Source organism: Podarcis pityusensis, assembly GCF_964106645.2.
Source record: "Podarcis pityusensis genome assembly, chromosome: 5".
NCBI classification, from domain to species: domain Eukaryota; kingdom Metazoa; phylum Chordata; class Lepidosauria; order Squamata; family Lacertidae; genus Podarcis; species Podarcis pityusensis.
Window position 1 is genome coordinate 87,303,903 of NC_138032.1, and position 16,765 is coordinate 87,320,667.

General features: G+C 46.4%; 1 protein-coding gene across 1 annotated transcript in view; it reads left to right on the plus strand.

Moving 5' to 3' along the window:
* The window catches only part of NFKB2 (nuclear factor kappa B subunit 2), an 83,186-nt gene that overhangs the window by 24,233 nt on the left and 42,188 nt on the right, over window positions 1–16,765 (plus strand). Inside the window, exons 3-5 of the mRNA XM_081006379.1 lie at window positions 962–1,033; window positions 2,412–2,479; window positions 3,407–3,534. Of these exons, the coding sequence (XP_080862505.1) occupies window positions 962–1,033; window positions 2,412–2,479; window positions 3,407–3,534 (268 nt within the window). The remainder of the gene's footprint in view (window positions 1–961; window positions 1,034–2,411; window positions 2,480–3,406; window positions 3,535–16,765) is intronic.

Here is a 16,765-nt window from a genome sequence, read left to right on the forward strand (position 1 = left end):
AGAACAGAAATCGTGCTCCGGTGGCGCGGCAGCAGCAGGAGGCCCCATTAGCTAAAGTGGTGCTTCAGGTTAAGAACAGTTTCAGGTTAAGTACGGCCCTCCGGAACGAATTAAGTACTTAACCCAAGGTACCACTGTATTTCCAAGAAGGCATCCGAGGAAAGAGGAGCATTTGTTTTGTTTTTTAGAGCTTCCAGGAGTGCTAAACCAGTCCACTATGCTTGGGGTTATTTGCCTGACACAGAGCAGTATATAGGCAAGTTTTAAAACGCCAAGCTTCCATCAAAATGGTCATGTGAAGAGGAAAGCCCTTGTGGTACAGGGAAAAATGTCAGTGTCAGCACCGGGCAAGCTTCACTTGGGATATCAACCAATGGTGAACTGAAAAGACTTCCCTAGTTGCCACCCTCCGAACCTCTCTGGGAGGGACACACAGATAAGGCCCTCAGACTAGGTTTATATGTTTGAGAAGTCTTTGGGTCTTCAGAATCCAGCCTTGTCCCTAATATTGTTGCTCTCCTGTTGCATTCAGTGGTTGCAAATTTGAAAAGAGCTGCTCTTCACAGCCATTCTTCATGGGGATAGATATAATGTTTGTAAACAAAAAATTGGGATTCTAAGAATTCCATGCTTGCCCAGCTTTTGTGTGGCATTGCAGAATATCTGTCCTTCGGAATATATATCTAGTTGGTGAGTATGCTGCTTCCTGGTTCTTCTTTGTATTCTCTGTATTTGGGAAATCTACCGCACCTGTCATTCTTTGTTGCTGGCCCATAGAATTTGATGCTAAGTGATATTTGGGGGAGTTTGGGCCATTTCTAGACAGGATGGCATCTTTCTGAATTGACCCAAACTTATTCTTCTGTTATTCCTCTTTGGGGGGGGAAAAAGATTTAAAAAATTGTTTGCCTTGTTTAGAGGTGCAAAGCCTTCATGTGATACGCTCTGCTTTCCTTTGCAGGATTTATAATCAATCCTGTGAGCTGGATAGCCCTATTTCCTGCTGTACGTTGGATCATATCCCTCTTGTCAGGTAAGGAATGCTATTCCTTGCTCCCTGGGGCAGGTTGGTGGGTGATGTCTGGATTTCAGAAGCAGCCTTGCAGGCCAGGGATGTGAAATTTCAGGCGAAATATAGCCCTCCATTCCTATCCAGCTGGCCTTCAGGACTCTCCCCCGGCCACAACTTCTCACCAGCCCAACTCTGCATCCTCCTCACATGCTTTTGCCTGGCTGGAGTGTGTCCTTAAATTGTACTATTGCTTGCTTGACCAGATGATTGCTGGGGCTTATAATAATAATTTATTTTTTGTTCCCTGTCCATTCGACGAGGTTGCCCCAGTCACTCGGGGCTTCTTCCAGCAGAATATACAAAAGCACAGTAGAACACCACACATTAAAAGCTCCCTGATACAGGGCTGCCTTCAGATGTCTTTGAAAAATTGTGTAATTGTTTATCTCTTTGACATCTGGTGGGAGGGCGTTCCACAGGGGTGCCACTACCGAGAAGGCCCTCCGCCTGGTTCCCTGTAACCTCCCTTCTCGCAGTGAGGGAACCGCCAGAAGACCCTCAGAGGTGGACCTCAGGGTCCAGGCTGAACAATGAGGGTGGAGACGCTCCTTTGGGTATACAGGTCCAAAGTCATTTAGGGCTTTAAAGGTCAACACCAACACTTTGAATTGTGGTTGGAAACGTACTGGGAGCCAATGTAGGTATTTTTGAACTGGTGTTATATGGTCCTGGCTGCTCAGTTTATAAAAGCCGTAAACATATTTATAAAAGACGTAAGCACAAACAGTTGGTCCTGGTGAGCACTCCGTGTTCCCATCCCCTATAGTTATAATCCGTGGGTTGCCATCTGATTTTATTCTGCTCCAAATTTGATTTTAAGCTGTATTTTAATCAATTGTTTGGTTTATGCTTTTAATGTATCATATGAGCCCAGTCCTGGCTGGGGAGGGCGGGGTATAAATAATTTTTTTATTATTATTATCAAAGTGCAATTAACAACACATTATAATAAATGAATCTTTGAGAAAGGAAAATATAATGTGGCTGTTGCATGCAAAGATTATAATATGAAAGAGTAAAATTAATTACAATTGAAACTCTGCTGAATTGTACATTGCCCATCCTTCCTTATTTAAATCTTCCAACATAATCTTAGCTGTCCTAACTACATGACCTTTTAGTTCTCTTAAGAGTTTATTTACCAGGCCCGAGTGAAATTCCAGGCTAGAATATAAGATCCAGGAAAATCTGAACAGAAAACTTTGTTTTCATGCCACAGTGGGGACTAAGGCCTCATGTGTTGCAGTATTTGGGGTGGCAAAATTCCCCGGGACTGTTCTCCTTATCTGGTCTTATGAGATAACATGCTTTGATACCTTCTCAATGTTCTCCCCTACAGCAAGTGTGGTACATTCCCTCCAGAGAGTTGCTTCTTCAGCCTGATCTGCAGCTTGGGCTCGTTCATGGGTGAGTCGGTTTGTCCCCAAGCAAAGGTTTGGATTTCTTTGTAAGAAAAGAAGTGTTAGAGAACAAAATATAGTGGGGGAAAATGGGAAATTGTGAAGGAGTGGAATGGTCTCCCTCTGGAGGTTGTGGACTCCTTCCTTGGAGGTTTTTAAGCGGAGGTTGGGTGGTCATCTGTCATGGAGGCTTTAGCTGCGATTTTGGGCCCTGAGTACTGCAGCTGTTTTGCTGGTGGTGCTGGCATGCTTTGAAATAGATAGATAGATAGATAGATAGATAGATAGATAGATAGATGATAGATGGATGATAGATGATAGCCAGATAAGCCAAAGGCTAGGAATATCTTTTTCTCTTAAATGAAAAAAGAGATTTTTAGGCATTAGCTGCCTCTTATATTTCGTATGACGACTGGACCTAATGGTCAGGGGTCCCTTTACCTTTACCTTTATATTTAGGGACGCGAGTGGCGCTGTGGGTTAAACCACAGAGCCTAGGACTTGCCGATCAGAAGGTCGGCGGATTGAATCCCCTCAACGGGGTGAGTTCCCGTTGCTCGGTCCCTGCTCCTGCCAACCTAGCAGTTCGAAAGCACGTCAAAGTGCAGTAGATAAATAGATACCGCTCTGGCGGGAAGGTAAACGGCGTTTCCGTGCACTGCTCTGGTTCGCCAGAAGCGGCTTAGTGATGCTGGCCACAGCCAGTAAAGCGAGATGAGCACCGCAACCCCAGAGTCGGTCACGGTGGACCTAATGGTCAGGGGTCCCTTTACCTTTATATTTCATATGAGTTGCAAGAACTCATTTGGTGGGGCATCAACGCTCTTGCTCATTTTCTGGCTTACGATGGGGGCAGAAATGCCGGTCTTGTGTGCAAGTTAGGTGGAGGCTTTTCATGCAATGGTTGAGGCTGATTCTTGCTTCCTTTTCCTAGTGATGCTGGTTGGCCTGCTGAGATACGCGCACGTTATAGAGCATTACGGCTCCTCCCTTCTCAACACTTTGGGGCTGGCTTTAGGCTGGATCTGTGCAGCTGGCCTCATTATGGTGGGCAACTTCCAGGTAAGACGACTGACTCCACTGTTTGTGTAAAGTGTGGGAGGGAATCTGTGGCCTTCCAGGTTTTGTTTGATCGTAACTTTTATCACCCCTGCCCATTGGCCATGCTGGCTGGGAATGTTGAGGGTTGTAGTCCCAGAACGTCTGAAGATACACAAACTTTCAGTCCCTGATATAAAGCCTTAAGATAGGAGAGGGCAGTTTAATAATAATAATAATAATAATAATAATAATAATAATATAATAATAATAATAATAATAATAATAATAATAATATACCTCGCCCTCCGCAGCAAAGGCCGGGCTCAGGGCGGCTAACAAGCAATAATAAAAACAAGTTGAATGAATACAACTTAAAAACAAGATTAAAATACAACATTAAAATATTGAAACAGGAAAATATTAAAATGTTAATATTTGTGTTTGAGTTTAAAGAGGAGAATGCATGTCTCTTATCTAGGATGCTCTGCTTTTGAGTATCACACAACAGTGGCCTTAATTACCTGGTCATCTTATGCTTATATGAGCACTATAGAGATATTTTATGTTATTTTTAGATAATTTCTCTGTTATCACAGAATGAGTGGGGTGAGATGTTAAAGTCAAGTGGCATGTCTGTATTGCAGGAGATAGATTGGGGATTAAATCTGTAGATTTAAATTAAAACGTTATCCATGTGTGTGGGAGAAATACAAAAGTAAGCATGCTGTGAAACCTTTTTACTGGGATAAAACACTTACATGTTTTGTGGCTTACTAAGGTTTAGAAATTACACAATTACACCTTTTAATCCCTTTTATCTGTGGCCTGCTGACCCCCCGTTGCAGAGAATGAACCACACGTTTTTAGTAAGAGAAACAAAAAAAGGCTTACTTACATATCAATGCAGGCAGCAAATGGAACATAAGTAAGAAAACTTCTCAGGTACAAATTATAAAAAAGTTGGCTTGAAAATGGACTCTGTGTGTCTGGAGTGCCTAGACACGTCTGATCATTTTTGGAAGCATGGTGGAGAGAGAGTTTCCTCAGAGGCAGGAGATAGTATCAAAGGTTATCTCCTTTGCTACTGAATTCCCTCCCAAAGGAGGCAGGGGAAGTGACCTCACAGAAGGCCCTCTCTAGGAAGTTCAATAACTCTCTGTATAGTGGCCCCTTGCTTGTCTAGCAAAACATGCATTTGTGGTTTGGCTGTAAACCCCACATATATGTGGCAAAACTTCACTAGTGTTGAGCCTAGGGATAGGAGTGTCATCATTGGCACTAGGATCCGTGGAGAAGGAAGCCATCGTAGCATGGTTAACTCTAGTGTCAGACACTGGCAGACTTCCTGTGCTTTTAATAGTCATGGAAAAGGAGAATTCTTCCACCTGTGGCATTTTCTCTCACTGCCGCATTGTGACCTGGCAATTTTAAGGGTGCAACAAAGGTCAAGGAGCAGTGTAGGAAGCTGAATGCCACATATATTTAAACCCGCCAACCAATTATTTGGCTGCAGGTGTCTTGTAAATTTATTTAGCGGCCTGGCTTTATTTGCTACTATATTTTTAGTTCCTTTTCTCATAATTCCTAATATTGCATTTGCCTTTTTCACTGCTGCAAGACGCTGAATGGAACTTTTCATTGGGCTGCCCTGCCCAAACTCCCTCTTTTGTAGGTAGCCGCAGCCCCGTTGGCTCTGAACCACATGGCCTGAATCAAACCATTGTGGGTCAGACTAGACATAAAGTGAAAGCTTTGTATTTGGATCTCCTAACACCCGCCCCCCCCCCCTGAAAAATATGTGAGGGCATTTGGGATTAAAGTCAGGGGAGGGGGGTTAACCCTTTGCCCCTGCACCGTGGCCCCAGTTTCAACACACTCCCCAATCTGATAAGCTGCGGAGGGGGAAATTTGTGGGCTTTAAGAACGCAAACCCAAAAGTTTTCCCTCTCTGTAGCTAGTAGCATATTTGGACGTGGGGGGAGATGGATTTGGAGTTGCTTTGTTAGAAAGCAAAGGGTCTTTGGATCTCCAGAGATAGAGCCCCCGCTTCTGGTTTAGTTTGACACTGTGGCTTACACCAGGGATGTCCAGCAGGTTGATCGCAATCTACTGGTACATCCCCACGAGGTTTTGGTAGATCGCGGGTCAATCTCTGGCTCCCTTTCCTGAGTGTCATTGAAATCGACTCCTGTCCCGCCACCTCGCCCAGCCCTCCATTGTTGTCTGTTCAGTGGAAGGGAGGACTGAGTTTTCTCTCTGTGCCTGTTTTCATTCAAAGCAATATAATTGTTATTATTGTGAGTGACTTTTCCCCTTCGAGCCTTGCCTTTAACCCCCCCAAAAATGGAACTTTCCCCCTAAGAAAGTATATGTATAAAAAACAGGGTTTTCCTCCTCCTTAAAAAAAGCTCAACAACTTTGACCTGAACCCCGCAAAAACAGGGGTAGATCATTTCCAGATTTTAATTCTGTTTTTTTAAAAAATGATATTTATTCAAAATTTCATCAATACATAGACACAAAAAGAAAAACAAGAAACACAGAGGAAGAAAAAAAAAGAAAAGAAAAAAGAGGAAAAATATACAGCAAAAAATAAAACAAAAGGAAAAAACCCAAAAAAGAAAGAAGAAAGATACAAATCTCAGATTGCAACTTTTCATTTGCTTAATTCTTGAACCTCCTCCACACCTCCCTTTTTGTATTCTAGTTTAGTTCGTTATTTCAGCCAATTCTTCCCATGTTTCTCAATTTTAATTTAAATGATTAACCTTCACAATCTCTCTTATTTATTAATCAAGATAACCTTTCCATCTTTTAATATAGTCTGTTATTCAATTTACCTTAATCTCTTTAACCTTATCTTATCTTAAAAATCTTAAAATTTCAAAATTTACATCATATTCATACATATCTCCTTAAAATCATTTCTACTAAAGCCAATTTAATTCCTTTCCAGCATATTCCCTCAAATTTCATTAATGTTGCACTAATTCCAAAATTAACAAAAGAATTTCCAGATTTTAATTCTGAAAGTAGATCGCAGTCTCTCGGGAGTTGGCCACCCTGGCTTACACCATTGCAGTTCCGCTTCTGGCACAAAATCAGCTGTTCTTGATAGACCCCAGTATCTGCCGCTGCTCACTCCCCCTAGAGTTTAATGATGCCCATAACTGCTTTAGCGGTTTGTACTAAATAAGCTAGGGTGGCAGAGCAGCCGCAGTGGTTGTTTTCATGGTGCCCAGGATGCAGAGGGCAAACAGAGCCTGCCGTGTGCCAGCCCAGCCCTTGCCGCCGGTGCCACCAGAGCAACACCAGCCCAGTAGGCTGGGACCTGGGGAGGGCAGTGTGAGGATGCACCAGCCATGTGCCCTTCAACCCCAGCCCCTCGATGGCAAGGCTGGGATCGAAGGGCGTGTGGTGTCCTTCTCATGCTGCCCTTCCAGAGCTTTGCAAAGTGTCACAGGGCTCGGAGAGGGCCACGTGAGCCACACGCCCCCCCAGAAAAATGTGCCTGGGGCAATCGTCCTGGCAGAGCCCCTCCCCCACGCTACGCCCCTGGGATAGAGAATCCCTAGCAGGAATTGACTGGGAGACGAAATGTTAAAAGAGTGTCCCTAGACGTCCCTGGATGTCTGCAGATGATGTCTCTAGAACATGACGTAGGTGTTTTTAGGCATTTTCTACATTTGCACTCAGAAGGACGCGGGTGGCGCTGTGAGTTAAACCACAGAACCTAGGACTTGCCGATCAGAAGGTCGGCGGTTCGAATCCCCGCAACAGGGTGAGCTCCCATTGCTCGGTCCCTGCTCCTGCCAACCTAGCAGTTCGAAAGCACCTCAAAGTGCAAGTAGATAAATAGGTACCACTCCGGCGGGAAGGTAAACGGTGTTTCCGTGCGCTGCTCTGGTTCGCCAGAAGCGGCTTAGTCATGCTGGCCACATGACCCGGAAGCTGTACGCCGGCTCCCTCAGCCAGTAAAGCAAGATGAGCGCCGCAACCCCAGAGTCGGCCATAACTGGACCTGATGGTTAGGGGTCCCTTTATCTTTACCTTATACTTGCACTCAAAGTTTCCCAGCATTTTGTGACACTTGGCTTCCTCCAGCAGCCTGGCAAGCGCTTTCTTTTCCTTTTGTCAGTTGCTGAGAGGCCTGGTAGCTGACCTGGGGGCAATGGGAACCTGCTGCACCCAGAGGGGCCAGGCATATTAACTGTGTCCTTGTGTTTGCTTTCCCTTCGTTTGGCAGTCGTGCTTTGGATGTTTGCTGTGTCTCTGTGAAGAGAGGAGAGGGAGGACGGGGCTGCCTGAGCAGCTGATGCTTTATTGCAGTGTCTGGCTTTCTCTTCCTGCCTCTGACTATTCTTAATGGGCGCGGGGGGATGTCTGTTCAAAGCCGAAGGAGCTGGATCTGCCAAGGCCCGACCCCTGCAAATCATCCTGGCAACAAGCTCTCTGTAGCAACTGGCTGCGAAAAATGGAACCAGAGAAACATTCTCATTCTCCTGCACGTGTAGACTGGGCAACCTAGTTGGTTGTGTACTGCTGGGATAGCTCCGTCGGTAGAGCATGAGACTCTTAATCTTAGGGTTGTGGGTTCGAGCCCCACATTGGGCCAACAGATTCCTGCATTACAGAGGGTTGGGTTAGAATCAAGGGTCAGCACACTTTTTCAGCAGGGGGCTGGTCCACTGTCCCTCAGACCTTGTGGGGGGGGGCAGACTATATTTTGGAAAAAAATAATGAACGAATTCCTATGCCCCACAAATAACCCAGAGATGCATTTTAAATAAAAAGGCACATTCTACTCATGTAAAAACACGCTGATTCCCGGACCGTCCATGGGCCGGATTTAGAAGGTGATTGGGCCGGATCCGGCCCCTGGGCCTTAGTTTGCCTACCCATGGGTTAGATGACCATCGGGGTCCCTACTGTTCTGTGACTGCGTGTTTTGGATTCCTAATCAGGCGCTGCTTCTTTCTCCTAGGTGGATCATGCTAAAGTTCTGCACTACATCGGGGCAGGTGTGGCGTTCCCTACCAGCATGCTTTTCATATTCCTTCAGTCCATCCTGACATACCGCATGGCAAAATCCAGAGGACATTACTGGACTGGGCATCTGCGCAGCATCCTGGCAGCCCTGGCTTTCATCACCCTCATCTTCAGTATCCTTTCTGCATCAATGTGGTTGGGGTTTTTTTGGGGAGGGGTGTGTGGAATAGATGTATCCAGAGGCAAATAGGAGTGATGGATCAGATTGAATTAGAGTTTGGCCAGGCGAGCCGAGGCAGAGACTGGAGAGAGGTCTGCCTGGCTATAAATAGGGCCCTTAATGCATTTGGGTTGTGGAAACAGAAGGGCCAGACTGCGTATTAAATCATGTAAACGTTGACTCACAGCTACATCTCTTTGGGAAGAGCCATGCGCTTCCCCTAAATTGCAGGGGTCAGAGTCACATCGAGAAAATGGAGCAGAATGAACGGGTGATATCCTGCCCCAGCCCACCCCACCCCTACTGCTGAGGTCCTAGAGCAATTGAGGAGGTGCTGTGGTTGAATTTTTAAGAAATGTAAATGGGACGCGGGTGGCGCTGTGGGTTAAACCACAGAGCCTAGGACTTGCCGATCAGAAGGTTGGCGGTTCGAATCCCCGTGATGGGGTGAGCTCCCGTTGCTCAGTCCCTGCTCCTGCCAACCTAGCAGTTCGAAAGCACATCAAAGTACAAGTAGATAAATAGGTACCGCTCCAGCGGGAAGGTAAATGGCGTTTCCGTCAGCTGCTCTGTTTCGCCAGAAGCAGCTTAGTCATGCTGGCCACATGACCCGGAAGCTGTACGCCGGCTTCCTTAGCCAATAAAGTGAGATGAGCGCCGCAACCCCAGAGTCAGTCACGACTGGACCTAATGGTCAGGGGTCCCTTTACCTTTACCTTTAAATGGGTGAAAGAAACTGCCATGAACCTCCAGCGACTCTTCCATTTGGGCCCTGGAAGACTCATGCTGGAAAGGGTGTGCAGTTCTGCGATGGACTTAATAATAGGTTCCTTAGGGAGTCCACACGCCAGCTCCTTGCAGCGTGAAAGCTTCATAGTGCCTGCTATAGGGGGTCGGGGCGGGGGGAGGAATTGGTTGGCTGGGAGAGGAAAGAGGGGCCAGGAAGTACTGGACTTGTGGCATTTCTGAGGAAAGGACAAGGAGCAGTAGATGGAATGTGTAGAGAGCAATAGGTTTGGGCTAAATATTACCCTAAACCTCCCTGGAAAGTTACAAGGTGCCTGCCTTGGGAGATTTAAATAAACAAAGGCGAAATGAGGTTTTATCAGGGTTGCTCAAGACTGAAGGCATCCTACCCCGGGGGTGGGGTGGGGGGGGTTGTATGGGAAGATGCATTAGAAGTCCTTCTTTCCTCAGAAGGTGAAATCACACGTTAGCAGAGTTCATTGCTGCTTTTTAGGGGTTGTTATTGTTTTCGCAGAACACCAGCTGACGAGAGAGCAATTTGAAAGAGGCCGGTGCGGAGGGGCTTCTTAATATTTTCCTCTTGGGCTGTTTTGCAGCTGAAAACTGCATCCTAGCCGCTTTTAGCCCCACTGGAGAAAACCAATGTGCATCTCATTGTTTCCCCTGGCCAAGGGATAAATGGTTGGGGGGGGGGATTTGTCACTGGAAAAGAGGCTACAGTGTGGAAGTTAAGAAGCCTTCCTCCTCCTCTGACTTCCAACTTGCAGCCACATTTTGCCAAAAGAAAAAATCCCCCTAAAAAGGGATCTTTTTGCTCCCAAGATAATAACCCTATCAACAGCGGTTGTTTTGGGCGACTGTTGGTGAGTGGGTGGGGAGGCGTAATACTCAGAAGGGTGGTGGAAATGGGTGTGGTAAACCTGTTGACGACCGTTAAGGACTGCAATTGGTTTTACAGGAAAAAGCAAGGGGTGAGATGGCTAAAAATAGCTTTATCATGTATAATAAGAGGAGAATCCAATGCCCCTATTCAGACCAGGTCTCTCCATGGTTTTAAGTTTGGTAATAAGTTGCAATTCAGCAACTTCTCTTTCCAGTCTATTTCTGGTCTTGTTAGCTAGGGATGATGGGAGTTGTAGTCCCAAAACATCTGGAGGGCCGAGTTTGGGGGGGTGCCTGCTGTAGATATTTAAAAAGTGGGGAATAAGTAGCTAAATACACTTGACGTGGCACATCTTTTCCTGTAAATGTGTAGTAGCAGGTTCTAGGTTGTTCCAGTTCAGCACCTCACTAAACTATCCACGAATAATTAACTTGTAGGTTGCCGGGGCGAGAGGAGGGAATGAATGCGATGTGAGGGCACTGGATTTTCCCAGGGCTTGAGATGGGTAAAAAAAATAAGAAGCAAGAGTGTTAATATGCATACAAACCTTTTGAGGTGTGATGGGTCACCATTCCAACAAATAACAAGGGTGGTGTTTAAGGCCTTGCAATTTTTTTTAAGTTGTGGTTTTTTCATGTTTATTTGAGTTAGTGTGTGATCTCCACCCCCCCCCCCATGCCATGGAGACTGTGTTTTTGTATTCCCCAGCCTTTAGCCCAGAAATGGCTCAAGACATTTTGTTGCCTGAGGCTCAGGATAAGATGGCACCCCTCCCAATCCCATGTAAAGAGGTCGATTGGATTGGCAGTTGAATCTTATTTCAGTGTGAGAGATAGGACAATGCCCTCAGCCGCTGTAGAGCAGGACTCGTGGCACAGAGAACAACTCTGCAGCTCAGGAGGAATGGCACTAGGTGTGCTTCTTCCACCTCTTCCCTAGCATCCACAGCCTGAGGCAGCCACAACACTGCCTAGTGGTTGTGCCGGCCCCTGACTTTACCCGGGATGCGATGCTTGGGAGACAGGCTAAATGAGGTGAGGTAGGCCATTTTTCAGCTTGCCCTCTTCCTAATGGGCTGATATTGCCAGAGATACTGCAAAAGGAGAATTCATTAGCTGGGGAAACAGCTAATTCTGAACAGCAAAGAGAGTATAGTTCATTCAAAAGGGAAACAAAACGTTTCACGTCAGATAGCGGCATTTAAAGTTGCTGCTGCAGTTTTTGCCTGCTTTTTACAGTACGATGAAACTTGATGACAAGGATCCAGCTCAGTTCAAATAAGGTTTTATGAGACTGAGATCATAAGGAACGGCTACAATAAACGGCTGGGGATTTTCACAGGCGGTGCTTGCAGGCCCCTGTTTGAACTCTTCACTTTTTGTAAAATTAGTGAGTCTGCTGAAGTTCAGGAAAAAACACACACCCCAAACAGGTAAAGCTGCTTAGAGTAGCATTCTGAATAGATCCTTCTTGTCTTAAGATGCTTAAGTGTTTGATGAGGCTGTTACAGGTGTATATATGCCGGTTTTGCACTTGCGTGGACTACTCAAAGCCAGCTGTTACCAAGCTGACGATTCTGGATCCAGCTGATGGGAGCCTTCCACCACTAATTTTACTAAGCCAGTTAGGCCCCGCCTTGTCCTGTTTCTGGTGAGATCCTTCCCACAGCTTGTTTGCCTTGACTTCAGCACCCCCATGTGGCGTATTTTTCATTCAGCAGAGTTTCGTCCTGCAACACCTAGCCGCCCTCTGCGAATGGATGTTCATCATAAACGTCCTCGTCTTCTACGGCACCTTCACGGCTGAATTTGGAGCCATCTCCACCGACACCTTTCTGGTTCTCCTGAAAGCCAGGCGGACTCCCAAAAGCTTCAAAGTGGATAGCAGCACGCCCAGCATGTCACATGTTCACAGCCATTTGGAGAACATGGCCATGATGGGAAGGGACGGTTAGGAAACCGGTTCCTCGCAAGAGCTGGGACGAGCTGTGCTTACCGGGACTTCCAACGATACCAAAAAAGGGAGAAAAGACAGAATATTGCCTTAAGAATCACCTCTTGTATTTATTTTGCCTATGTGCCACACTAACAGTGCCCTGGGTATTTTGCTCTGAAGGCATAGCCACATTCCAGTATCACCAGTGGCCTTTATGGAGCAAGATTTCTGTATCCTTGGATCAAAGACTCTCCTTCCAATGCGCACAAGAGGAGGGAGAGGATGAAAAACGGCAATACTGAGAGGTGTAGGTGGGGTACCTGTTGCCATTTGAAGAGAGTAAGACAGATTTCATTTTGGGTGGCACAGCGCACCTTTTTGGCACCTGCAGTTGAAGAAAGATTCCAGAGACCTGGATTTCAGACCCACAGCGGACATGGACTTTTTTTTTTAACCTGGGACTTGGAATCAGATGTGAGCTGTTCCTATAAAACGTGCTCCTTTCATCCAAGAAGTCCTCTTTTAAAGTGGCCTTAATTTCTTCAGGACCAAAAGTATTTGTTGCGTGAGTTGTTGCTTTTTGCCAACTTAGTGCGGTTCTGTTTACTCGAGCAAGAGGATTAGCGGTGAGCAATAATTAGAAGAGGCTTTATTTTATGTTCCTTGAAAAAGTCCCAGCTGAGTTGGTGCCCGATTGCTTATCAAAGAAGTCTTGGGCAAGTCCAGAGTGTCCCCGATTAGAGATGCAGCGCTTTAGCTCTGGGCCTCATTACTAAATCTCACCGGAAGGATCCTTTGCAGCGCAAGTTGACAGCCCTGGTGGTGCTATCCCACATCGGAGAAGTCTTGGGAAACCCAATTCTTCTGCGTAGCTTCCTTAGAGATGTCATCCTCTCCCTCTTCTAGGTGCTAGCAACGGTTGTTGCCCCCAAAGAGCTCAACGGGGACTACCCTCCAGGTTTTCTTCGCTATGCTCCCCATCCCTGAAAATGCAGTTCTAAAACTGTAAGGACTTTGGGATACTTGTTTTGTTCCCAGCAGAGAGCTGGAAAGTCTGAAGACCTAGGGAGACAAACTGGTGCATTCCAAGCCATCACAAAAGTTTGTCAGATTCTGCGCTCTTATCTTGTGGAACAAGACAAGACTGTAGTTCACCTAGTGCTTTACTCCATACCGAAATGCCTTTAACATGCTCAGCAGTGTTTTGTTCAGGAATTTCAGTGTTTCTGAAATCTGTGTTCTCTCACAGGCTCCTTTTGTACTACTCTTGATTATTCAGGCAGGGTTTCTCAGGTCTGTGTCTCATGTTACTTTGCCCTGTGTACATTCTAAAGATTTATGTGTGGAATGTGGGACACAAGTCCCAAAGATGTGTGCCTTAGAATCTTTGGAGCGCTCAGCTAGATGGCGTTCAAAACTTCCCAGAAGCTGGTTCACAGAACGTGTGCCTGAAACGCACGGCTGAGTTCTTACATTGTAAGAGCTGTGTGTTTCTGGTCAATCTGTGCCACACATTTAAAGCATATTCAACAAACGTTGAAAGCACATAGCTTTCCACAAAGTGCAGTTGTCAAGGCTGCTGGGAACTGCAGCACTGTAAGGGTGAAACTATAGTTCCCAGGATTCTTTCGTGGAGACTCATGTGCTTTAAATGTGTGTCGAATGTGCTTTTAAATATCTGGCATGTGTCTGCAGTTATGTTATTGCTCCTTCTTCCAAGATCCTCTTTGTAACATCATTGGAATGCCATGAAAAGGAGCCACATGAGAGTTTTAACACCACTGTTCTTGTAACAGACGAATTGGCCTTGATTCCTAGGTAATGATAAAAGCAAGATTTTTGGAGCATTTTTTTGCTTCTGCCTCGCACTCCTCTTTTGAACGAGTAGATGAAAGTACCAGGCAGAACAGCTTCACTTTCTTACGACATACTATCTCGAAACAAGACCAAAGTGCATAAATCTCACCAAATTATTCCAGTTGCATCCCTCCCCCCCCCGCCTCCCTGCTCCTGTTAACCTGATACCCCATGCTAGCTTTCCTCCAGGAGTGTGATATCCTGTCCTACGTAATGGATGAGACCGGGATCGCTGCTTTGGCGTTGGGAAACGCATGTGCTATAGGGAGCGGAGATGGAGACACTGTGGAAATTGAAAAAGGAACAAGAAAACGAAAAACGCAGCAAGCTGTTGCTGTGGAATGAGGAGTTAGACTTGAGGTTTGCCATGTGAAAACAATATTTAAAGGGCTGCATGGATGAGTCTGTGCTTATGTGTCATAGTGGGGAAGTACCTACTGCCCAAAGCAAAGATGCAGAGCTTGCAGATGCTGTTGGATTGCACCCCAGCTCCAGCACCCCACTCCAGCCTGACTGACCCATGGCCCAGGGGAACTGGAGTCCAACGGCACCCAGAGGGCAACAGGTTCCCCCACCCACTGATTCTTAAAATCAAGGATCAAACATTTTTGTATGTTTACAGAATGGTGCACCTGGGGAGAAATGTGTCGTTTCTTACCAATGATATCTCGGGCACAGCTGGATATCCGCTTGCGCAGCGGCACGCCACACACAGCACTCGTGATTTCGAGTGACACTGTCACTTTGGGAGGAATTGCACTCAACCGCGGCAAAGTAAGGGCTGGGGATATTTAGTATAACGACAGTTAACAGCATCACGGTGGGGGGGGAAATAGGTCTGAATCCCATGTGATGCCCGAACTGCAGCTTGCGTGATTGTTTCACACCCTCGAAACAAAAATGAAAAATGACATCATCTAGAAAGCCCCTATGGTATCTCTTAAAAAATAAAAATAATAATACAAAGGGGAACTTGGTGAATTGGAAGTTCCTCTCTTCCCATTTGCTGCTTTATGTTTAGTGGAGCTGGAGCGGCTCCTCAGTTGAATTGAGTTGACCTGTATATACTTTCGAAAGGACTATTCTGAATATTTTATACATGTAATATATACAATGAATGTGCAATAATTTAAAACATATACGTGGTGTGGTGTGTGTGTTCCCTCCGCCCGCCCCCCCCCCATGTTCTGTGACTTATCTTTGAGATCTGTTTTACTCCAAGATCCTTGCTCTGGAAAATGATTGTTTGTTCTGAGGAGCTTCATGGTGGGATTTAGATCAGGGAAACTGGGCGAAGGAAGGTTTGTTCCCCCCTTCCCCTGGCAGCTTCCCTGGCCTTCAAAGCAGGGACTATTTACCTTTAAGGGAGGCGGGTGGCCCTGTGGTCTAAACCACAGAGCCTTGGGCTTGCTGATCGGAAGGTCGGCAGTTCGAATCCCCGCGACGGGGTCAAAGTGCAAGTAGATAAATAGGTACCACTCTGGCGGGAAGGTAAATGGCGTTTCCGTGCACTGCTCTGGTTCTCCAGAAGCGTCTTAGTCATGCTGGCCACATGACCCGGAAGCTGTCTGCGGACAAACACCGGCTCCCTCGGCCTATAGAGCAAGATGAGCGTGTAACCCCAGAGTCGTCCGCTACGGGACCTAACGGCCAGGGGTACCTTTACCTTTACTGATTAAAAGGCAGGAGGAGCTCCTGAACGTGCATCTTCCACACCATATACCACTTGATCTACAGACTTAGGAGGACACCTTTCCATTTGGAGGCAGGTCTGGGGATCACCATCTAAATACAAGCACTGTCCCAGTCTATTAACTTTTTGGGACCCTAACCAGAGTAAGTAAAAGGGACAGGACCGAGCAGGCAAGTAGAAGCAGCTCCAATCTATCCATCATCTCTCTTGCCAGCCCTGTCTGGAGGCAGCGCCCTGCTCACAACTTCCTGCCTGCCTCTCTCCATACCAATTTTCCCTGCAATTAGACTACAGTGGTACCTTGGGTTACATACGCTTCAGGTTACAGACTCCGCTAACCCAGAAATAGTACCTCGGGTTAAGAACTTTGCTTCAGGATGAGAACAGAAATTGCGCAGTGGTGGCGCGGCAGCAGCGGGAGGCCCCATTAGCTAAAGTGATGCTTCAAGTTAAGAACAGTTTCAGGTTAAGAACGAACCTCCGGAACAAATTAAGTACGTAACCAGAGGTACCACTGTAGTAAGGTTTATGTGCAACATTTGTACACCATCCAAAGATGCACATCAGAACTTCCATTGCCTCTCTCTCAATTCGAGGCAGCCCACTCCCCTTTTATGCATGTGCAGGAGGTGGGGGTTGCATCCCCCCCCATCTTCCCGTTTCCTGCTCGACTGCAGGCTGCCACTATCCTTAAGAGTCTGCTGTACGAAGGGCAAAACACTGCAGCCTTTCAACATGACAAGCAGAAGAGATAGCAAGGCTCCAACTCCCTGCCTGTGGCTGGAAAAACACGCCCCCCCCATGAATTTCTATTCCCGAGGACCTGCGAGAGAGGAGGAGCCATCCCATACCCAGACTGTCCTCGGAACCTCTGGGGAATAACATAATTATCATGTTGGCCAACAGGGAAACGGTTTCCAGGTTCTCG